Below are 25,294 nucleotides of genomic sequence, written 5' to 3'. Positions count from 1 at the left end.
GTTGTTCTATTAATACCACTACATGTTTATCTCATGTCATAAATAAACAATTTAAACATTTTTTACTTACACATCTGGTGCCTGCAAGTCATTGGAGCAGTTAAGGTTCAAAGATCTCAGGAAAATATACAAATTATTGGTTAATTCACTTGCATTGGGTCTCTGGAGTACGTGGGGCTGGAATTGACTGTGCACTCACCCAGGGTCTTGTAACAAGAGACTGAGACAACCTTAAATTTTAATTATGTATTTTTCCCTCATCTTTATTTAATCTTTGTATGAATACTGGTGTGGGTGTGTTAAATGAGATGTTGTGCTTTAATCACTGGGGCAAATGTGTGACAGTAAACAACTTTCTTTATTTTTCAATTCATAATTGGGATACTGAGGGTAAGAAAACACCCTTCCCTCAAATACAAAACATACTAATCACAGGCAATAAGTATGTGACACTATATCCATACATGTAATCATATTATAACGTCATACAAAATTTGTTATTTCAATTGGATATGTTAATTTAGCTGCTTCAGAATTTTAAGAAAGTTACTTGATGTCTTGATCCATGACGGACCTATCTACAGTTTTGCAGTTTGGACATACTTCTGACTTGTCTATTCGTTATATTTTAGCCCATCTGTTTTGCAGATTCCATGCAAAAACAAAATATCTTAACTTAAGCATTTCACAAAGGACCACATTGTTACAAATAACAGTTTGGCTGCGATAGATTCAATTTTCAAATTCATAATCAGTTTGGTGAAACGGCACGATGACGGAAGCAGTTGCATGTTAAAATTCTGAGGCAATTTAAACTTATCTTAAAGAGAGTTCCATGATTAAAAAGTAGGTTGTAAAACACTCGAATGGACAAATTTCCTGTCTCGTCAGCGTACTTCATTGCTGTTAGTGGTGTATAGAGCATATTTGTTTGGTAACGAAATACTGGCTGTTCCATTTTTATCACTTTGATGGTTGCCTTGGGAAAAAGTAAAGTTATAATCGGTTAAAGGTAAACTATTGATCATTTATATCAACAATCATTTGTATCTTTGTTTGCAACATTCTTCATAGCTTTTCACAGTAACTTCATTGCAGCTTCAATGTAAGCCTACTTGTGACAATAAAGATTATTATTATCAGTTATAATTGTTAGAGACAGTTTTAAGTTAGTCATACGCTTTATGTGTTGCTGAAACCACTAATCAGTTAGACTCACTTTTTAAAAATAAATTTAGTGTACCCAATTATTTTTTTACAATTAAGAGGCGATTTAGTGTGGCCAATCTACCTCCCCTGAACATCTTTGGGTTGTGGGGGTGAGGCCCACGCAGACACAGGGAGAATGTGCAAACTCCACAAGTACAGTGACCCGGTGCTAGGGTTGAACCTGGGTCGTCAGCATTGTGAGGCAGTAGTGCTAACCACTGCACCACCGTGCCACCCGACTCATTTTTAGTTAATAACAACAACTTGTCTCTACATAGGTCCTTTAACATAACAAAGTCTTCCCAGGGTTTATATGGGAACGTTATACATTTGACACAAAGCCACATCAGGCGATACTGAGGCAAATAAGCAAAAACTTGGTGTAAAGAGGCAGGTTTCAAAAATTGTCTTAAAGCAGGAGAGAAGAGGAGAGAGAGGTGATTTGGAAGAAGGAACTGAAGGCACTGTTGCTAAGTTTGCAGATGACAAAGATATGGAGAGGGACAGATGGTATTGAGGAAGCAGGGGGGCTGAAAATGACTTGGACAGGCTAGGAAAGTGGACAAAGAAGTGGCAAATGGAATACAATGTGGAAAAGTGTGAGGTTATGCACTTTGGAAGGAGGAATGGAGGCATAGACTATTGTAAATGGGGAAATACTTAGGAAATCAGAAGCACAAAGGGACTTGGGAGTCCTTGTTCAAGATTCTCTTAATGTTAGCATTCATGTCGAGAGGGCTAGAATACAAGAGTAGGGATGTACTTCTGAGGCTGTATAAGGCTCTGGTCAGGCCCTAGTTGGAGTACTGTGAGCAGTTTTGGTCCCCAAATCTAAGGAAGGATGTGCTGGGCCTTGGAAAGGAGTCCAGAGGAGGATCACAAGAATGATCCTTGGAATGAAGAGCTTGTCGTAAGAGGAATGGTTGAGACTCTGGGTCTGTACTCGTTGGAGTTTAGAAGGATGAGGAGGGATCTTATTGAAACTTACAGGATACTGTGAGGCCTGGATAGAGTGGACATGGAGTGGAAGTTTCCAGTTATAGGAAAAACTAGAACCAGGGACGATTCTTTAAAACAGAGGTGAGGAGAAATTTCTTCAGCCAGAGGGTGGTGAATCTGTGGAACTCTTTGCCGCAGAAGGCTGTGGAGGTCAAATCACTGAGTGTCTTTGAGACAGAGATAGATAGGTTCTAGATTAATAAGGGGATCAGGGGTTATGGGGAAAAGGCAGGAGAATGGGGATGAGAGAAATATCAGCCATGATTGAATGGCGGAGCAGACTCGATGGACCGAGTGGCTAATTCAGCTCCTATGTCTTATGGTCTTAAAACAGGCACAGCTCAAAACAATAGAATGGGAACAATTAAGACCAGATAAATCAGTGTTGAAATCCCCAACGTGTTCTCTCCATGGATACAGGACCCGTCTGCACCAAAACAGGATACAGGAAACAACATAGGCCGACTTCATACCCACAGCTTCAAAACAAAATGACAGAAGGAAGAGAAAACAATCCTGAGAATCCCAGAGCTAAAGGAGAAATCGACTAACACACACAGCGCAATTAAACTCTTCTCAGGCCTAGACAGATAGCCATAATATAACTAAAAGCTGCCAAGAAGAGGTTTACCACATAATTCACCTCACTTAATTTCCTTTCAATCTGATAAGGTCCACAAAACCTTGCTTTTATGGGTTCACCTACCACTGGTAACAATACTAAAACTTTATCTCCACTGGCAAAAATATGAACTTTTGCTTTCTTGTCCGCTACCCATTTCATCACATTTTGTGCAACTTTTAAATGTTGTCTAACCAATTCACCTGCTGTATTTAATCGTTCCCTAAAATTTGACACGTTATCCAATAATGTAATTTCCGATTTCTCACTAACCAATTTTTCCTTAGTCAATTTAAGTGGTCCTCTTATCTCATGACCAAAAATTAGTTCAAAAGGACTGAATTTGGTTGACTCATTAGGTGCATCCCTAATTGTAAATGGAATTCCTTTATCCCAATCCTCGGGATAATCTTGACAATAAGCCCTCAACATTTTCTTTAATGTCTGATGCCATCTTTCTAATGCTCCCTGCGATTCTGGATGGTACGCTGTTGATTTAAATTGTTTTATTCCTAAGCTATCCATAACATATCTATTGAATAACCTTGAGATAAAATTTGATCCTTGATCCAATTGTATTTATGTGGGTAGTCCATATCTAGATTTACCACGATGTTGCCTGGAATGGAGAGTAGGTCTTACGAGGAAAGGTTGAGGGTGCTAGGCCTTTTCTCATTAGAACGGAGAAGGATGAGGGTCGACTTGATAGAGGTTTATAAGATGATCAGGGGAATAGATAGAGTAGACAGTCAGAGACTTTTCCCCCGGGTGGAACACACCATTACAAGGGGACATAAATTTAAGATAAATGGTGGAAGATATAGAGGGGATGTCAGAGGTAGGTTCTTTACCCAGAGAGTAGTGGGGGCATGGAATGCACTGCCTGTGGAAGTAGTTGAGTCAGAAACGTTAGGGACCTTCAAGCGACTATTGGATAGGTACATGGATTAGGGTAGAATAATGGAGTGTAGATTAACTTCTTCTTAAGGGCAGCACAGTAGCATTGTGGATAGCACAATTGCTTCACAGCTCCAGGGTCCCAAGTTCGATTTCAACTTGGGTCACTGTCTGTGTGGAGTCTGCACATCCTCCCCGTGTGTGCGTGGGTTTCCTCTGGGTACTCCGGTTTCCTCCCACAGTCCAAAGATGTGCAGGTTGGATGGATTGGCCATGAAAAATTGCCCGTATTGTCCAAAATTCTATGATTAACCTAGGACAAAAGTTTGGCACAACATCATGGGCCGAAGGGCCTGTTCTGTGCTGTATTTCTCTCTCTATCTATCTATCTATCTATCTATCTATCTATCTATCTATCTATCTATCTATCTATCTATCTATCTATCTATCTATCTATCTATCTATCTATCTATCTATCTATCTATCTATCTATCTATCTATCTATCTATCTATCTATCTATCTATCTATCTATCTATCTATCTATCTATCTAGTAAAGAATTTAAGTAACTCCTCCACAATCTTTTTAGCTGTAATATTATGTACTGGAATGGCCTCTGGAAACCTAGTACACACATCCATTATAGTCATAAGATATTGATTCCCACTTTTCGTTTTAGGAAGCGGTCCTACGCAATCAATTAAGACCCTTGTAAAAGGTTCCTCAAATGCTGTAATGGTATTAAGGGTGCTGGTTTTATCAATGCTTGAGGTTTCCCTATCAATTGACATGTGTGACATGAATGACAAACTTTAACTCCATCTTTATGTAGTCCAGGCCAATAAAAATGTTTTTGAATTTTAGCTTGAGTTTTCCTTATTCCCAAATGACATTCCAATGGTATCCCATGTGTTACTCACAACACCTCCTTTCTATACCCTACCGGCAATATCACTTGATGAACCTCTGCCCACTTTTCATCCGCCTGCATATGTAAAGGTCTCCATTTTCTCATCAAGATATAATTTTTACGGTAATAACACTCTGGTATACACGCAGATTCCTCTTCCGTGTATGGTTTCTGATACATCAATTTTATTTCTATATCTTTCTGTTGTAACTCCGCCAATTTTCCTGAACTAAAAATCCTGAACTAAAAATATCTGCCTCATCCTCCACCTGTTCCTGTTCTTTTCCAACCATCTGATCAAAAATCATTTCTGATAATTGAACTTCAACTTTATCTTCACTCTTTGATTTCACCTCTTTTTCTTAATCTGTGACTTTGCGACCTTGTGACTACACAATCCGGAAAAATCCCAAGATATACGTCCTTCAACACTTCAGTTGTCCGATTTTCCACTGGCTTATCAACCACAGTAGGCATCACTGCCACCTGCAATCCAGCTATATCATTACCCAAGATAAACTGTATTCCTGGACAAGATAGTTTCTCTATTCAAATTAAGGGGCAATTTAGCATGGCCAATCCACCTACTCTGCACATCTTTGGGTTGTGGGGGCAAAACCCACGCAAACACGATGAGAATGTGCAAACTAGTACAAAAATACTAGTGTTTGATTTTACCTTCTCACCCTCCACCTGTATTTTATATTCCACCATATTGTGATCGCTCCTTCCGAGAGGATCCCTAACTATGAGATCATTAATCAATCCTGTCTCATTACACTGGACCAGATCTAGGACAGCTTGTTCCCTCGTAGGTTCCATTACATACTGTTCTAGGAAACTATCGCGGATACATTTTATAAACTCCTCCTCAAGGCTGCCTTGACCGACCTGGTTAAACCAATCGACATGTAGATTAAAATCCCCCATGATAATTACTGTATCATTTCTATATGTATCAGTTATTTCTTTGTTTATTGCCTGCCCCACCATAATGTTACTATTTGGTGGCCTATAGACTACTCCTATCAGTGATTTTTTCGCCTTACTACTCCTGATTTCCACCCAAATGGATTCAACCTTATCCTCCATAGCACCGATGTCATCCCTTACTATTGCCCGGATGTCATCCTTAAATAACAGAGCTACACCACCTCCCTTACCATCCACTCTGTCCTTCCGAATAGTTTGATACCCTCGGATATTTAACTCCCAGTAGTGACCATCCTTTAACCATGTTTCAGTACTTGCCACTAAATTATAGTCATTCACGATCATTTGCGCCATCAACTCATTTACCTTTAATAAATCGTTATTGTTTGACTTAACTCGGTGTGAGCTCCTCCTTGTACGTACAAAATTTTTTTTGGTACAAGCATGAATTCATTTTTTCAATTTGATGGCATTTTCCTGCATTAGCCTGTGATAACCTTTTTTAAAATTTAGAATACCCAATTCATTTTTTCCAATTAAGGGGCAATTTAGCGTGGCCAATCCACCGACCCTGCACATCTTTAGCCACTGCTGGAAGCCAGGGCCAGGTGGTGGATATGTAGCTGGGAGGAATGAAGTTGTGGGAGATTTTGAAGTTGGGGTAGCTTGGTGGGTGGGTGGGTGGGTGAGGATGAAGTTGGGGTGTTCCGATGAGTTGGATGTTGTTGCAGGAGGTCGTTTGGGGTGTTAGTTGCAGAGGGTGTGTAATTATGTGGGTCCTGGAAGATTGGGGTGGGAAAGGGTGTGTCGTCGGGTGGAGGTATAGTCAGGGAGCGGGTTGTAGTGAGGAAGTAATCGGGGTGGGTGTAGTTGGGGGTTGGTGTGTAATTGGGGTGTGCTGGATGGTGGGGGGGTTGTCGAGTTGGGGGCTGAGTAGTTGAGAGGTTAAATGATGGTTATAGTTGGGGGAGGGATGTAGTTGGGGGGTTTCTCGGTGGGTCCCAGGTTGGGAGGGGGGTTGATGGTGGCACGGTAGCACAGTGGTTAGCACTATTGCTTCACAGCGCCAGGGTCCCAGGTTCGATTCCCGCTTTGGTGACTGTGCAGAGTCTGCATGTTCTCCCCGTGTCTGCGTGGGTTTTCTCCGGGTGCTCCGGTTTCCTCCCACAAGTCCTGAAAGACGTGCTTGTTAGGTGAATTGGACACTCCGAATTCTCCCGAACAGGCGCCGGAGTGTGGCGACCAGGGGATCTAGGGGGACCTATCTGCACTATTAAAGAATATTATCATTATGATGTTAAGGGCATCCTGTGGGGCTTGGGGCTCGTGGAGGTGTAGAATCAGGGCATTTGACCAAGTCGTCCAGATTATTTGCCACTTAATCATGTGCATCTTAATGCAATATACAAGGAGAGAGAGAAATGAAGTGTTACTGACCGAGGACGTAATAACAGTGTGACAGGTGTAGGAGAATTTTGTGCAGCTTTTTCATTTATAGCTTTGTATGTCACCAGTATTAGCATGTGAATGCTTAGAACCTTTGTTCAATATAATTTAACAGTGATGTGAACGAAGAAGTATTTGATACGAACGTTGAAATAATCACCAGAAGAATAAAGTAAGAAAACATGAAGCAATCATTTGCTAATTTTGTGTTTTGTAATTTCTGCACGGTACATTTTGAGCTCATGGTTTTTTTGGGCACTTTGGCAAAACTAATTACCTCAGCAATTGTATCTGGAGTCTGTCCCATTGTCGCAAAGATATCATGAGAAGCAGGTAGATAGATATCTTTGAAATACTGGACTGTTTCTGAGTCTGCTCCTGGAAATGCTGAGCGTGATACTTCTTCCATGAGTTTCATTTCAAATTCTGTATTTACTGGACCAGGTTCTATCATTGAAACACTATAGAGAAAGGCAAAATACTGTTGTTAATATAGAACTTAGATGTTCTGAAATTGCTTTTATGTTTCGAGGGTTTATAGAAGGAGTTCGAGAGAATAGGATGAAGACATTGGTAGAATGAGTGTTGATTGCGTGTAGATGTTAGAAGATGTACGGTATGCTGGAGCCAGAGGAATGCAGTGGGTGGGGAATTTGCCTACAAGAGATCTATATTAGAACTGCAGAAGCAGGTCACTATTACATCAAAGACTTTGACCTACTGTGCTACTCCCCTCATGTTAAACATGACTGTGTGAACTATACCTGATCCAACATTGCCAATATAGCTGCCCTGTCGTCAACCAGATTGGTGGTTTTCATATTGCAGATGTGTGTAAGCTTCCAAGTGCCTGCTGGGAACAGCAAGTCATACTATCTAATCCAGCCACCAATGCAGATTAATCACCTTAAAATTCGGCAAGTGAGTCTATCGCTTGGCTTGGGGAATTTACATTCGCTGAGTAACTAAATTAAATTACCTTATCTCTGGCTTGATTTCTGCAGCTGAAAGGGAGGTGTGGATCCTGCTCACAGAATACTGTTAATGCCCTGCATCCACCAGCAAATGATTAAAAACCATGCGGCGGTACAGGCCCAGTTTTGCTTTTCCCTATGCTCAGTGTGGCTCAAATTTCGGAAATTAATGTAAAAGAAGCTGTGCGTGAACAAGATTCATCTTCATAATTTGTTTTTTGAAGGTAAAAGGGTATGTACTATCCCTCATCCTAATCCCTTTCTCTTGGTGCAAACCAGAACATGCCTGCTGTCACGAGACCTTGAGCATGGTTAATTCCAGCCCAACTTTACAGGTGAAATTAGATTTTATTTAAAATACCCAAAGTCCTTGGTTGAGCTGAATAAATTACAGTCACCAGGTTTGTAACTTTAACACATGTAACCGTTTATTATGTGCAGTATTAAAATTCAACTGACAGAAAACGTAACTTGACTATCTCATACCCATTTCCCAACCTCCCTTCCTGACTACCTCCACTGTTTACACACAGATACACAACGCAGAAGGAAAAGAATGGTTGAGAGGGAAAGAAAATATTAGTAAAGTAGAAGGATAAAGGATCTTAGATACACTGGAATGGCATTCTCCTCATGTTTGCATAGGTCTCTCACCCACAACTGAAAGATGTGTTGGATTGGCCATGCTAAATTGCCCCTTAATTGTAAAATTTAAAAAAAAAGATGCAGTAGGATGGCTTCCACTTAATGTCTTTCAGAAGTTCAGGTTTTCACTTTGGTACTTGTTCCTTCTTGGCTTGAGATGGTTTTCTCTGGAAATGTTGTCTACTTTCTCTGCAGATTCAGGATCATTTCAGGTTTATAGCTAAGTTATACCAGGCATTCACTGGTTGTAGAAAAATATAGCAGTTCTTTACTTCAGCAAGCAAAAGAGAGAGAGAGAGAGAGAGAGAAGGTGTTGCTTTTCCTTCCAAGGTCTAAACACCTTGGTCTGAGTTCTCTCAGAAAGCATCATGCAGGAACCAATCACTGACTGTTGTCAGGCAGAACTCTGTCCCTGACCAACTCACTGGTTGCCAGTCAGCCAATCAAACCTAGTCCCTCCAAAGCTCCTTCCCTCTGAAGGTCCACTCGGTGCCGAGGAGTCTGGTTTCTCCTCTCCATAATACAAAACCTGGGAACACAGTGTCCTGGCAAGCAGGCTCTTTTTACTTCCAATCTTCTGCCTACAGGCACATCCTGACTATGGGTCCACGGGATCAAAAATAATAAAATAAATGGGAACAAAGGAAATAACAGGAAGGATTTGGATTTAGATTTTGTTTATTGCCATGTGTACCAAGATACAGTGAAAAGTATTTCTCTGCGAGCAGCTCAACAGATCATTAAGGAAGGACACTTACACTGAAAATTTTCTTGTTTTGTGCTGTACCCAAGTAAATATATTTACTTACTATATATTGAACTTCAGAAGTTGGACTGCAAGACTTTCACAAAATCCTTCCATGGCGAATTTAGAGGCAGCATAGACATCATTGAATATAACTCCTGTGCAAAAGGAATAATCGTGTTTCCATATTAATTTTTTAGAAAACTAGATTTTTTTTTGTTTCATGTATTTTCAGACATTCATGATTAAACATACCGCTCTTTATCTGTCAAGATTTTTCATAATAATTAGTTTCTGTGGAGAAAGGAATCATGTTGAAAGACTATTTGGAACAATGAGTTTGATTAGATAGGACTACATAGGATGTGTGTCACTCAGAATAGGCCATTTGATCGAATCGGTCTGTGTCAGTTTTTATGCTCTATTTGAGCCTCCTACCATTTCTCCTCATCTAAATCTATCAGTAAAACCCTCTATTCCCTCCTCCCTTATGCTTACTTAACTTCCCTTGAAATGCATCAAAGCTATTCACTTCAGTTACATTTCAGTGATAGTGAGTTTCACATTATCAGTCTCTGGATAAAGATTTGTTTTCTAAATTCCTTATTCGTTTTCTAGGGACTATCTTGTATTGGTGGCCTCTAGTTACTCTCTTCCCACAAGTGGAAATATCTTCTTTGTATCCACTTCGAAAAAAACTTCCATAATTCTAAAGACCTTGATTAGATCACCCGTCAGCCATTTTTCAACAGAAAAGTAACCGAGCCTGTCAATTCTTTCCTGATACGTATGCCCGTACATTTACAGATCCATCCTGTAAATCTTCTCTGCATCCTCTCCATTGTGTTGAAATACCTTTTAAAATATGGCGACCTGAACTGTATACAATAGGAAAGTGTGGTCCAATTAACTTTTGATTCAGGATTCGTATAACTCCCCTTTTCAATTCTGTCCATTTAGAAACAAAGACCAATGATTGGTTTGCTTCTTTTCTGATCATGCTGACCTGTGGCACAACATTTAGTGATTAGCGTGTTTGTATTCTGAGATCTCTGAATAAGAGATTATAGATTGAACAGAAGAGTTTATGGTACCTTGAAGCCCCATCACACTGCTCATCATAACAATGTGTCCACTCTTCCTTCTCTTCATGTCTGGTAGAACAGCTTTCACCATCCGAACAGCTCCAAAAAAGTTTGTGTCAAATATACCCTTCATTTCCTGGATGCTGAGACTTTCTATTGGGCCAATCTTTCCAACACCTGCATTGTTCACTGGGCAAATATATAAAACAAAAAAAGGATTATTTGTAATAATAATAAAGACAAATGGACATTCACTTTAAAGAACAGTTCAGCTCTCGATTTAAAAGTTCATCCCAAAAGTGGAATTTCCAACATTGCAATACTCATTCGGCACTGCACATTGTTGGTCAAAATTGTTGTTCTGAAGCTCAGAGTGAGTCCTGGATCATATCAAGACCAGTTCAGTGATTGAAATGCAAGATGGCAAATAAGTGGACATCCTTAGGACATTGGATGGTTGAGGCTACGGCATTGGTGAAAGTTGTTTGGCTGAAGGCAGCAGGGACACGTGTGGGTGGGGGTGAGCAGCAGGAGCTCAGCCAGAGGCAATAGTGGCAGTAGACTGCATTGCCTCTCTATTGGGGCTTGATTGCACTTGTAGAACAGCAGTTGAGAATAATTTCCTGTTCTGACCTGTTCTACAAAGAGGGGTTTTGGCTTTAGGAATCATAGAATCAGAGAATTTACAGTGCAGAAGGAGGCCATTCAGCCAATCGACATGCACCGGCCCTTGGAAAGAGCACCCCACTTAAGCCCACGCCTTCCCTGTAGCCTAGTAACTCTACCTAATCTTTTTGGACATTAAGGGACAACCACCTAAGCTGCACATCTTTGGACTGTGGGAGGAAACCGGAGTACCCGGAGGAAATCCACGCAGACATGGGGAGAACGTGCAAACTCCGCACAGACAGTGATCCAATCCGGGAATCAAACCTGGGACCCTGGAGATGTGAAGCAACAGTGCTAACCACTGTGCTTCCTTGCCGCCCTCTGACCTGGGAAGAGCAGGACACAAAAATGACCCACTTGACCCCAGCCAGTAGGCAAACTGGTCTATGTGACCAGGTGCTGCTGGGGGCAAAAGAGGTTGTAATGCGTTTAGAAAGTGATGACTGCAAAGGCTGGACCTGGGAGCGGAGATAAAGAAAAATAAGCTGACTATACCTACTGCAATATTTTTAAAGGAACTGATTGACCAGAACATACCATAAGATGCACAGGGCTGATACGAGGACTTTTGGATAAAGGTAAATCTGGGAGCATCACGTCACCAAGACTATCATGAACTGAGCTGCGGCAGTTCTGCAGAGGTGTGCCTTTTTGGTGAAGACCATTCCAGTGGACAAGGTTGGGAGCTGCTTCTGGATGAGAATTGGTGGCTAAATTCCTGAAGAACAAGAGCTGGAATTCAAGCTGAGAAGGTCCAGAGCATTGAAGAACTTTGTGGTTAAAGTTTGTGCCATTTTATGTTCAGTGGACCATCCAATCAATCCATGTGATCTGTCTCAGTGTATTTGTTACTTAATGTATGAATTATAGTTTATATTGAATATAATTTGCCCGTTAATTCATGTTTAATTTCTGTTCACCTTGGTTTGATTGCTATAGTAAGAGTTATAAAAGTGACATTTTAACAATTGGTTTTCTTTTTGGGGTTGTTTGGTAAATATTGTTCTTTTGGTTTGTTGGTTTCCCCCGAGAATCATAACCCAGGTTCGATTCCCGGCTGGGTCACTGTCTGTGCGGACTCTGCATGTCCTCCCCGTGTGTGCGTGGGTTTCCTCCGGGTGCTCCAGTTTCCTCCCACAGTCCAAAGATGTGCGGGTTAGGTGGATTGGCCATGCTAAATTGCCCGTAGTGTCCTAATAAAAGTAAGGTTAAGGGGGGGTTGTTGGGTTACGGGTATAGGGTGGATACGTGGGTTTGAGTAGGGTGATCATGGCTCGGCACAACATCGAGGGCCGAAGGGCCTGTTCTGTGCTGTACTGTTCTATAAAATTAGAGCTCAGCCAGGATGGATTTGGCTCTGAAAAAGGTTTATTGAAATTTTCTGATTTAAGCAAACAAGGTTCCATATTTACTTTTGCTGTATTCATTGGGGTATCGACATGAGTAGCTTTCGTGCTCAGGACTATTTGTAGAGAGGGTTTATCTCTTAGTGCCCTGGAACGGTTGATTAAAAAAATAATTTGAATGGTCTGGCAGAGGCAATGGGGGTCAATTTAAAATCAGGAGTTAAGAAAGCTGAGATTGTTGAAGAATTGACGTGCCTGAAGCTCAAGGAAGAATAAGATGTTTCTGTTAGTACTGAAGTAGAATTGGCTAAATTTTACTTCGAAAACAAAGTTAGAATTTGGAAGAAGAATTAAAAAATTTGGACATGGAAAAATTATGTTGGAACATTTTACTAAGGAGGAAAAGTAATGACAGTTGGAGAGGTCTTAAAGCAACTTGAACTAGAACTGCAGAAAAAGCATGAAGTGTGTGTAACCAAACTGGTTTGAACACCATTAACAAAATCACATGGTGTTAGTTGGAAGAATTGACTAACTTGCCTGAATACAGTGCCAATTTATAAATTGAGGGGATGAAGTGGGAGAGAAAGCATGTACAAGATGTGACAAAATAGATTATAATGGTATTCAAAGCAAAAGACAAAAACAAGGAAGCAAAAGCAATGTTTTGAAAGAAATTTAGAAAGCTGGCCCCAATATTAAAACTGCAGAGTTCTGGGGAAAATACTTCTTGGCTGCAAATTCAAGAAAGAAGAATAAGCAGCAGTTGCTAAAGCTGTATTGGCAAAGATTCAAGCTCAGTGAAAATCAAGAGATCGGTAGAATTGATTAATTGAATAGAAATGATTATCGAGCCATCTGGGGTGGGATTCTACGACCCTCCACGCTGGAATCGCGCCTGGCGTTGGGGCGGAGAATAGCCGTTTACTTCGGAAATCCGACGCGCGTGACGGCGCTTCCGTGTTTCTCCGTGGACCTGCCAGTCCCGCACGCGCGGTCGACACGGTGCCGATCAGGGGCCGTTGGAACAGGCCCCCACGGCGATTCTCCGCGGTCGACTGGTTGAACTCCCGCCGGCGTGGTTTATATGTGGTACCACCCGGCGGGAGCTCGGACCCGCGGCCACGGTGGCGGTCCTGGGGGGGGGTATCTGACTCCAAGCGGGGCCTCAGCGGTGGCCAGGCCCATGATCGGGGGACACCGATCGGTGGGCCATTGCGATCTCGGAGGGACCTACCTTCCTCCGCGCTGACCCGCTGTGAGGCTCCGCTATGTCGGTGGCGGCCGCGCCGAGGTGGGCCGCCACGTGCATGCGCGGACCCACTTGCGGCCGCTGCGTGCATTCGCGGCTGGCGAGCAGGGCCCCTCTGCAGGACGCACGCTGGGGCTCTGCTAGCCCCCTGGAAAACGGAGAATCACCCTGGACCTTCGAGGAAAAGGTCTGGAGTGATTCTCGCCCGTTTTCCGGCAGGCGTGGGGACTTAGTCCCCAGAAGGGAGAATCCCGCCCCTTATTTTAGCTGAGCATCCAAATGAACCCTATGAGGTCCTGAAAACATGAACTAAAGAGGCGGAAAAATTGCTTGCTTGTCCAATAGGAGTCAGAATTAAACCTTTGTCAAGAAAGAATGGTCAGTTTATGAATAATAAACTGAGAAGTTAAAATACTTCTGCATCTGAACAAGATAGGTTGGTTCATGATGCAAATCTGGATGAAACCTGGACGTTAAAAATAATGTAGGTGTGGAAGAAAACGAGAAGCAGGAGAACCTGAACAGAATAGTTCAGAGTGTTTAATTTAGAGCAGGTGTTCCCAAACTGAGTTCCAAGGAATCCCAGAGTTTCCTAAGAGGCCTCCAGGGGTTCCACAGACACTCCGGCAGCCATGTGACAAATAGGCAGTTTTTAAAAGACACCCAAAAATGCCACCGAATGTAAAGGTGAGTTGAAGACGCAAAGATTTGAGAAAGAATAACAGTCATAAATCAAAGAAAACAAAAAAAAAAACAAATTGACGAATCAGAGCCTGCCATCTCTGGGCATTTGCTTCTGGTATCAGGCTGGGCTCTGATCGGCCAATCTGATTTTTTTGTTCATGTTCTGTCGCTGGGCATAAGGGTACAGCGATGGGGTGAGGTGAAGAATGGTGGTGGCGAGGAGCGATGGAGATGGTGTGGCATAGGAAGGGCAGCAGTGCAGGAGCGACAGTGGTGGAGGTATGTATTCTTTTACTAATTAAAACCTGGATAATGCAGGAAGTGATTTTGTGGATGAAGCAACTAAAGAAAATAACATTTGGACATTTTTACAATTTAAGTGATGTCATGTTTCATTTCCTTACCCAGTATGTCAACTCTTCTATCTTGAATACTATTGAGGCATTCTGTCACTGATTCATCACTGCAGACATCAAGCTGGTTGATGTGTAATGTCTTGTGCAGTGCATCTCCAGCAGTTGCTTCTAGCTGTCCTTTCCTGTTTAAATTTCTCATGGTAGCAATAACTGTGTTGAAAGGAAACATTTAAAAAAAGTGTGTCACCTTTATTGCGTCTACCCATTAACTTGCACGTCCTGACCAAACTTTCACTTCACTTCCTCTATCATTGAATCATAAAGGAAGATTTGTATTGCTATAGGCCCTTTCATGGTCATAGGTCATTCTAAAACAATGACTTCCCACTTTTTTTAAAAAAGTACTCAATTGGCTATAAAGTAGGAAATACAACAATCAGTTTGCACAGAGCAAGCTTCTATGAACAGTAATGTAACAATGATCAGATAATCTGCTTTTGTAATGTATGTTGAGGGATACATAATGCTGGGCACTGGGGAGAGGTTCCTTGCTCTTTTTTGAATGAATCATGGGATCTTTTACATGCTACTGAAAGATCAGACCCTTGGTTTGAATGAGCTATTCAGTTAGTCTGGTACAAACATTTCTAATTCCGATCGAAAAATGATCTGAACTGTTCTATCCAACGCTTTTGTTAGTCTCAGGCTGATGTTAAAATAGGAATTCCAACGTTAACTAACAACACAGACCAGCAATTAAAATGCTTTTTAGAAATAGATCTTGTCTGCAACTTTTTTTCATAAGTAACTGAAATTACAAGTAGTTTTAAACAAGATCACATGGAATTCACAGCCAATTACCGTTGAACACAACTATACAATTTCCCATTAAACAGCAAGAAAATAAACATACAGCTCTTAATCCATCTTAAAATTAGCAGGGCATAGAGTAATACGTGCTCAATAAAGCAGATGTGACTCCGGTTGAAGCACCTTCAGACTCTGGCTGAATACTTTTAAATAGCTGCTTCATCTCGGTTGTTTTAGCCTCTTCCTTATCTTCAGATAAGAATGCTCTGCTTTGGGGGCTTCCGGTGATGGCAGGCGGGAGGCAGCTGCACACTGGAGGGCTCCCGCTCGGGAATAGAAATTTTGGTGTTTTAACGCCCGGTCCCAGGGGCAACGGAGGCTGAAAAAGCTGTAAGAAGGCACAGGGAGGAGAAATGTCCAAGCTTGGGAAAACAAAGGCCGTGAAAAAGGGGGTTAATGAAAGTCCGCGAGTGAGTGGAAAAGTCAGCGCAGGAACTGTAAGGAAAGCGGAGGCTGGAGCACCAGGGGAGGCTGCATCGCTCACAGCTGAAGAAATGACCAAAGGGATGGTTGTGGAACTTGAAAAACAGTTCACAAAGCACATGGAAGCGATGAAGAAGGAGATGGGGGCGGTTTTGAAAGTGCTGGTGGAGGAGACGATTGCCCCGGTGAGGGCGGCGGTATCAAGCGCAGCGACGGAGATGCGGGAGCAAGGTGGGACACTGAAGGAAGTGGAAGAGGCATTATCGCAGCACAGTGATCAACTCATCTTGATGGGGAAGGAGTTGCAGACGGTGACAGAGACCAACAAGGGTCTGCGAGCCAAAATGGAAGACCTGGAAAACAGATCCAGGCGGCAGAATCTGAGGATTGTGGGTCTGCCCGAAGTTGTTGAAGGCCCTAGGCCGATGGAGTATTTTGCCACGATGTTGGCGGAGCTAATAGGGGAGTAGGACGATCCCTCTCGATACGAACTGGATCTGGCTCATTGATTGTGGAGGCCTATACCAAAGGTGAGTGAGCCGGCAAGAGTAGTAACTGTGTGTTTCTGTAGGTACAGCGTGAAGGAGAAGGTCCTGTGCTGGGCAAAGCAGAAGCGGGTGATGCAATGGGCTGGAGCTGGTATACGCATATACCAGGACTTTACGGTGGAGCTGGCGAGGAGGCGGGCTGCCTTCACCCGGGTGAAGAAGGTACTGTACATCAGCAAGGTGCAGTGCAGAGATTGAAGATGGAACGTGGTTGGACGGCCTGGAGAGGGTGAATTCCTCCTCTTCTTGCGCACGGCTCAGCCTAATTCAACTGAAGGTGCTGCATAGGGCTCACATGACAGGGGCAAGGATGAGTCGGTCCTTCGGAGGGGAAGACAGGTGCGGGAGGTGTTTGACAGGCCCGGCGAACCACACCCATATGTTCTGGGCTTGTCCGGCCCTGGAGAGGTTTTGGAAGGGGGTGGTGGGGATTTTGTTGGAAGTGGTTGGGTCTGGGGTCAAGCCGGGCTGGGGGCTCGCGATCTTTGGGGTAGCTTCGGAGCCGGGAGTGCAGGCGGCGAGAGAGGCCGGCATTCTGGCCTTTGCGTCTCTAGTAGCCCGGCGCAGGATTCTGCTACAGTGGAGGGACGCGAAGCCCCCGAGTTCGGAGACCTGGGTCAACGACATGGCTGGGTTCATCAAGTTGGAGAGGATGAAGTTTGCCCTGAAGGGGTCGGTACAGGGGTGGGGGGGGGGGGGGGGGGGGGGGGGGGGGGGGGGTTTGGGGATGGGTTAACGGGTTCTTGCGGCCGTGGGTTTGCTATTTTTTTATTTTCTTATTTCTTGTGTTGCTGTTGGATTTTTTGTTATTATTTATTTTGGGGGGGTGAGTTCTTTTCTTGTGTTGGTGTGGAAACACGCCTTGTTTGTTTTAAATTGTGGGGAGAAAATTTGTTATTGAAAAACTTGAATAGAAATTATGGAAAAATAAAGCAAGGTGCAGTGCGGCATAGTAGATCCAACTAAGTTAAGGGTGACCTACAAATCCAAGGACTTTTATTTTGGGACAGCGGAAGCAGCGGAGGAGTTTGCGAAGGCAGAAGGACTGTGGCAGAATTGAGAAATGGGGCTGAGAACGGGTCGTGTACCGATGTAGACGCATGTAACTTCATTTTTTCACTGCGTGTTGGTGTATGTACTAAATGAGTCGACGCTGTATATTTGGACAGGGGAAGAGTTGGGACTTTCTTTTTTTAAAAAAATATTTTAATTCTCCTTTTTCATATTTTCTCCTGAATTTACACCCACCAACAACAATAATCAACAACAAATATGTTAAACCCCATAACAATAACAACGATCCCATCCCCCCACCAACCCCCAAACATCAGCCCGCATGTTAACATAAACAAATGACAAAAAAGGAATCAGGGATTACCCATAGCCATCTTTAATATACACAACCCCCCTCCCCCCTAACCCACCCACCCACCCCCCCAACTAATGTTCGATGTTATCCAGTTCTTGAAAGTGCATAATAAATAGGGCCCATGACTTGTCGAACCCCTCCGAGCTTCCCCTCAGTTCGAACTTAACCTTCTCAAGGGTCAAGTATTCCAACAGGTTCCCCCCTTCACGCCAGGGCACAGGGTGGAGAGGCTGCTCTCCATCCCAGCAGGATCCGCCTTCGGGCGATCAACATGGCGAAGGCCATAATATCTGCCTCCGCACTCGTTTCCAACCCTGGTTGGTCCAACACCCCGTATATGGCCTCCTGAGGACCTGGGTCTAGTTTCACGCGCATCACCTTGGAAATTACCCTAAACACCGCCTTCCAGTACTCCCCTAGCTTTGGACAGGACCAAAACATATGAACGTGATTAGCCCCCCCCTCCCCCCGGCAACGTTCACACGCATCTTCTATCCCTTCAAAGAATCGGCTCATCCTCACCCTCGTGAGGTGCGCTCTGTACACCACCTTCAGCTGTATCAGCCCCAACCTCGCACATGAGGTGGAGGCATTCACTCTCCGGAGCACCTCACACCAGACCCCCTCCTCTATAACCTCTCCCCAACTCTTCCTCCCACTTTGCTTTGATCCCTTCCAGTGGTGCCTTATCCTTTTCCAACATAGCTCCGTACACCGCTGGCACTGCCCCCTTCTCCATTCCCCTTGTCGTCAGCACCTCCTCCAACAACGTGGAAGCCGGTTCCTCCGGGAAGCTCTGTATCTCCTTCCTGGCAAAGTCCCGAACCTGCATGTATCTAAACACTTCTCCCTGCTCCAGCCCATACTTCGCTTCCAGCTCCCTAAATGCTCCAAATCGACCCCGAGGAAACAAATCTTTTCGCATCTTAATCCCCTTCTCTTCCCATTTCTGAAGCTTCCATCCCACCTCCCTGGCTCAAATCTGTGGTTCTCCCGAATCGGCATTTCCCTTGGCCCTGACCCCAACCCGGTGTTGGCGAAACTGCCTCCAGATTTTCAATGAAGCTACTATTACCGGACTCCCTGAGTATTTCCCCGGAGCTATCAGGAGCGGCACCGTTGCTAGCGCTTTCAGACCCGACCCCCTGCACAGACTCTCCCTCCTCCATTCTGACCCACTGGCAATCAACCCCTCTGACCCAGCTCCGCACCTTCTCCACATTTGCCGCCCATTAGTAGTACATCAGGTTTGGGAGACCCAAACCCCCTGCCTGCCTTCCCCTCTGTAGCAGCACCTTCCTCACTCTGGCCACCTTCCCATCCCATATGAATGAGGTAATCCTTCCCTCAATCTCCCTGAAAAAAGACTTTGGAAGGAAAATCGGTAGGCATTGAAAAATAAACAGAAATCGCGGCAACACATTCACTTTAACCGCCTGTACCCGACCCGCCAGTGACAGAGGAAGACCATCCCACCTTGCCAGATCAGCTTTCACTCTCCCCACTAAACTAGTGATGTTGTGAGTTGGGACTTTCATTTGCAATGATAGTTCTTTGGGGCTTGGGTGTGTATGCTGGGGTTGTGTGCTGAAGGGGATTTCTTGATTTTCCTGGGACCGGGCAAGGGAGAAGGAGACCCAGGCTGGGGACTCCACGCTGGCCGCTTTAAGCCGGCCTGTGAACGGGAGTGAGGTGGGGGTACGGTCTGCGGCCATCGGAGCCTGGTGGAACAGGTTTCGGTGAGTCTAGCCAGGGTGAAAAGTTGGGGGAAGGAACCGTGGTTGGGGGTAGGAGTTTACAAGAGGAAGTGGAGGGGAGGAGTCTGGGAGGGGGTGTGAGGGGGTGTCTACAATTCATGGGTGCCATTCATGGTACTCTTTCGGGGATTGGATGGCATTAAATATTAGAGGGGGGTTGGGGGGGGGTGGACTATATGTGTCAACGGTGACCGGGGTGATTCCTGATTCCTTTTTCTTTTTTCCTCCTTGGGAGGTTTAGTTTTATTTGATGCTTATATTGTCAGGTGGGCTGTTATTTGGGGGGTGGTGGGAGGATGGGATCGTTGTTGTTGGTAGGGGGGTAAATACATCGTATTCATTACCATTTACTGTTTGTTGGTGGGGGGTAAATTCTGAAGAAAATGCGAAAATGGAGAATAAAAATATTTTTAACAAAAAAAGAATGCTCTGCTTTAAAATATTATCTTTTTTAAAGAAACTATGCTACTTGGAAATAATTCTGGACTAGGAGTCAGGCAGATCAGAACTCAGCTCCTCTCTACCTCAGTGCTTCTTCAAACTCTGCCTTTTTGGGCTCAACCTAGCAATGACCCTCGCTCCCCGAGCTAAAAAATAAATTATATCTGCTGGCTGCAAAAGCACATTTACTCTCCAGGGACCTCCCCAGTCAAACCACAGTCCATTAGCTGAGACTGAAAAATACATTCCTTGCAGGTTTCACCTTCTATTTACTAGAAGCAAAACAAAGTTTTTTTTTTTAAACCCTGACCATTGCTGCCAAACACAGTATATCCCCAGGTTCCCGACCGGGAACCGATTCTGGTCCCCGGTCGTGGCTAGCAGCCCGACGCCGCAAGCTCTGGCATCACGGGCTTAATGAAATTCGTTAAGCCCGTGATGCCGGAGGTTGCGCCGGCTGACGCGTCATATGACGTCAGCCGCGCATGCGCGGATTGGAAGACTCCAACCCGCGCATGCGCGGATGACGTCATCGCGTATTTGCGCGAAACCCGCATGCGCGGGCCGGGATGCCCCTCAGCCGCCCCGCGAATGGATACTGCGGGGCGGCGGAAGGACAAATAGTGCGCAGGCATCGGGCCCGCTGCCCGCGATCGGTGCCCATCGATCGCGGGCCCATGGCACCCTTGGCACAGCCGTGGTACTGCCGTGCCAATCGGTGCCATGGTTATAAAAAGCGAGTTGTTCCCGCCGTTTTTACGAACGGCCAGACCAGGTGTGTTTGCCGTTCGTAAAAACAGCGTAAAGGGCTGGGACTTCGGCCCATAATCCCCAGGTTTTTAACTCTTAAATTGCCCCAATATTGGGAAGCTGAGTATGCCTAAATCTTTCAACCTGCTCTTCCTAGCCAGCCATTTGGAGTGTTTGGAAGGATTTGCAGGTTGACACACAACCTTTTTGGCTGCATTATGAACGTACCTTCCTGAGCCATCAAGTCCTGGGTGGGACTCAAACCTTCTGACTCAGACAGAGCACTATTTTACTTCGCCACAAGACAATAAATGGCAAATGGTGGATTTGATCAACGATAATCCTATTGAAACAATAGGGAACTGTTAGTCTACCAACATATACAACCACCAGACACTCAGACCCCCTGTGGAGGGTGAAAGAATCCCAAATCCTGTTGGCTTATACTATTGTGAAATGTGCCTAATGTTTCTAAAATGAAACATTAAAATGTGATTACTTATTCTAGAGCAATGACCACCGCAGACATAGTAATGTGAATTTTGTTAGACATATACAACAAACAGGATTAAGTACTGGGGTTGCCCAAGAAGGACAGGAATCTGCTGAAGCTGTTAATGGAGCAGTAGGAATCTCTCCTTTTCACACCCCCCTACGTTAAATAAAGCCCTATCAAAGAATCCAGCACAAGAGATAGTGTATGTCCATCAGAAAGAACTTCAGGAGAAACTCATCGATTTCTGGAAGATGGATTACGGATTTTTAAAAAATTGTCTCCAGCAAATATAGTTAAATGGTCTTTAACTCAAACTCTGGGATTTTAAAGGAATCAACTAATTTAAAACAGCCACAATATTCAGCAATCTACCACTCAAGGACAAGCAAAGGACTTAATTACACATTCAATCAACATTTTATTTGGACTATAATTTTCCTTCCTTCTGGTACCTGTGTGTTATGTGTTATTTTTTACTTCAGCGTTAGTAGCTAATAAATTTGCTCTTTCTTTCACCCAAGGGACTCTCATGATTGACTCATTATTCTCTGCATAGACAGTAAAAAAATACTTCTGGATTTGGAAGAGACATCCATGGGGAGAATAAATGTTAAAAATCCTTGTGCCCAACCAGGAGGCTGATTAGAGAGGAACCAGTTCACGGCTTCTCATGGTTGTAACATTTCATATAGTAGTGACCCCACCATGAGCATGCAAAGAATTGGGAGAGGACCTCGGTCAGCCATCCTGCAGAAAACAACATCAAACCACAGCAGCGAAGTGTAATGGGCCAATCCAATGGAAGTCCATGGTTGCCAATGCCCTCGAGCATTGTAGCTGAAGGATGAGGAGGAGTCTTGTTGGGCAACAATTGAGTCAAGCAATTCAGACAGTACATAAATAGCATTAAGCAACTTAATCTAGTTTAAAAATTGTTAAAATTATATTCAGATATTAGCTTTACCTTTGATGTTTGTTTTTGGATGCCCCATGTCAGCCAAACTAAGTAGGAATGGCAGACTGTCTTCCCTAAAGGGACATAAATGGACCAGATGGGTGTTTACAACAGTCTGGTTGTTTTCTGATCATGATTACTGACCCTAGTTTTATATATTTTTAAAAAAAAAATTTTTATTCAAGTTTTTCAATAACAAATTTTCTCCCCATAATTTAAAACAAACAAAGCGTGTTTCCACACCAACACAGGAAAAGAACCCCCCCTCAAAATAAATAATAACAAAAAACCAACAGCAATACAAGAAAGAAGAAAATAACAACATATCAAACCCACCGCCCCAAAAACAAACCCCCTAACCATCCCCAAAACCCCCCCCCCGAAGTTGCTGCTGATACCGACCACTCTCTACCCCTTCCCTAGTTTTATATTTAACATACTGAATTTAACTCCTCAGATGCTGTGGTAGGATTTGAATTTATGACTCGATCATTAATCTGGGTTTCTGGATTATTAATCTGTTAGCATAAATTCTCTGATTTTATACCCCATGGATTGTACCTTTAATATATAACAATTTATTCTTCAGGAATATCAATGTGGAAAAAATGATACGAAAAGATGTATTCGGAAAAGAAAGCGATGCAATTCCTTTACCCTCGCTAATTAAAAATCTCAATATAATGCACTTGAAAATTAAGATGGTAACATGTTTGTAAATGTATTCATCCCTGGGCTGTGAGCAAGCTGTCAAGGTTAGCCTTTGTCGCCCATGCCTAATTTCCCTCGAAGAGTGGCACGAGTCACCCATACGCATGTAATGCTAAATATTTTCCTTCGACTTAGCATCGAGTTAACAAAATACCTACCGTAAAAATTGCTTTTTGGCATCGTTTGCAAGGTGTGTAGCGAGCTTTAAACCAATTCCAGAGGAGCATCCAGTAATCAATACAACTTTTTGTCCATTGTTTGCCATTTGTTCTTCTACTGGAGAGCTGGAGAGCATACTGAAAAGGATTAGTACTTGGATAAAGCAGATCAGTCGCATGATTAGGTCAGTGAGCTGTTAGTAAACCTGTAGACCTTGTATAACCTTGCGCATCAATAGTCTTAGCTTCAGGATCACTGGAATGTCTTTGCGTGGTTCTGGTTTGGTTCATAAAGTTTAAGGTATAGTTTTTGTCCTAATTTAACTAATTGGGAAGAGAGTGATCTCCGGGAAACACAACTCTATAGAATGGCACCCCGGTAAGATAAAGGGCCTCAGCGGGTAACGCGCGACCGCTTTGTGCACCGAGGAGCTCCACCTGCCGATACTGATCCGTGCAGCGAGAGATTGGGACACCATTTGTAAACAGCGTCCCAATCTCTGGAGCCCCAAAGCGATCCCTGACCCCCCCATCCCCAATCCGCTATAGGATCGTGCAGGGCACCCCCGGCCCGATCACTACTACTCATAAAATGCCAGCGTGGCACACTGGCAGTGTTCCTGCCAATTGACAGTGCCACCTGGGCACCTTGGCAATGCCAGGTTGGCACCCTGCCAGGCTGGCAGTGCCCGGGTGGCACCAACAGTGCTAGGGGACCACCCAGCACAGGGGGCTTGCACCTGGGTACCTCTGATCCCATGGAAGACCCCCATGCGTGCCGTTCTGTCTGGTCCCTGCTTGTGGAGACCAGTTCTGAACGGTGCTCGCCTGAGGTCTCTGAGCCAATGCCTCGGGTACCTCGAGAAACTAGCTGTCTTGCTCTAATATGTAGATTTGCCTAAAAGGGATGCCACCACAATGGGGGGGGATTCACATTGGAACGTCTAGTCAGATCGTATTAGATCTTGCGAGGCATTGTGAGCCAGGTAGATGCCAGGAGAAGGGGTTTCTCGTCTTCTATCGACCACGCCTTTTCAGGCGCAGTATGGCCGTTTATTGAGGCCATGGTATATAAAATGGTGAAATAGTCATGATGTTATTGTTATACCATTTGCTAAAGTTAGTAGTCAGGAATTTGACCTTTTAAATTAACTTCTGTGTGTGTATGCAAATGAATAAATATAAAATATCAATTATGGATATAAATATTTCCTGTCAAATTTTGTGATGGGGCAATTTTAAATGCCAATGTGAGATAGAAATTTTTAGTGAAATTATAAAAGTAATGATAAATATATTTATGATCTATATTAGCCAAAGGATAAATCTGATTTTGCAGCTGATATTCCTATAGTCCTTTCTGTCATGACAAAAAGAAACTCATAATTGTACCTGAAAATGATGACCCTTTAAATTTAAGGGCATTATCACACAGTGTTTATGTTGGAAGACACTGATCATAGATTGCAGCATCATGTTATTCAGTTCAGTAGCCGATAAGGATGCTCTGTTAGATATTTTTTGATCCAGTTTGTTTTTATCAGATAGGATAAAGATAACAGTTTCATTCAGTGTTGACCTATGATGTAATAATGAATTACCGTTTATAAGATTGAGAACATTTCATGTATTTAGCTTGGAAGTTAATTCTCTGCCATCGAGTTTCTTGATAAATGTATTTTGTTGCAAACCAGGACATCGCTGCTGCAGTTCCTCAGGATAGTGTCTGAGGCGCAACCATCTTCCATCATAAGATCAGAAGTGCAGATGTTCACAGATGACTGCATAATGTTCAGCATTATTTGCGACTCCTCAGAAAATGAAGCAGTCCATGTCCAAATGCAGCAAAACCTGGACAATATCCAGGCTTAGACTGACAAGTAACATGCCACACAAGCGCCAGCCAATGATCATTTCCAATAAGAGAGAATCAAACCATTGCCCCTTGAGATTCCATTATTGAATCCACCACAACCAACATCCTGGGGCTTACCCTTGACCAGAAACTGAACTGGATTAGCAATATAAATACTGTGGCTACATT

At 43.6% G+C, this 25,294-nt stretch overlaps 1 protein-coding gene across 2 annotated transcripts; it reads right to left on the bottom strand.

The window, feature by feature from the left end:
- Positions 1–339: 339 nt before the first annotated feature.
- Positions 340–23,409, bottom strand: rdh8a (retinol dehydrogenase 8a). 2 transcript variants are annotated; one of them, XM_038784993.1, is made up of 7 exons: positions 23,251–23,398; positions 22,391–22,455; positions 14,821–14,982; positions 10,475–10,654; positions 9,445–9,538; positions 7,294–7,477; positions 340–979 (listed from the first exon to the last, which is right to left on the bottom strand). In XM_038784993.1, exons 1-7 carry the CDS (start codon positions 23,385–23,387, stop codon positions 752–754), a joined length of 1,050 nt encoding a protein of 349 aa, XP_038640921.1. In that variant the 5' UTR covers positions 23,388–23,398; the 3' UTR covers positions 340–751. The 2 variants fall into 2 exon arrangements, with proteins under 2 accessions (XP_038640921.1, XP_038640922.1); XM_038784994.1 differs by lacking the exon at positions 22,391–22,455 and having other exon boundaries at positions 23,251–23,409.
- Between the last annotated feature and the right edge of the window lie 1,885 nt (positions 23,410–25,294).

Source organism: Scyliorhinus canicula, chromosome 25 (assembly GCF_902713615.1).
Source record: "Scyliorhinus canicula chromosome 25, sScyCan1.1, whole genome shotgun sequence".
In the NCBI taxonomy this organism is placed as follows: Eukaryota; Metazoa; Chordata; class Chondrichthyes; order Carcharhiniformes; family Scyliorhinidae; genus Scyliorhinus; species Scyliorhinus canicula.
The sequence above is the reverse complement of the archived record's forward strand: the minus strand, read 5'-3'. Positions and strand labels throughout refer to the sequence as shown.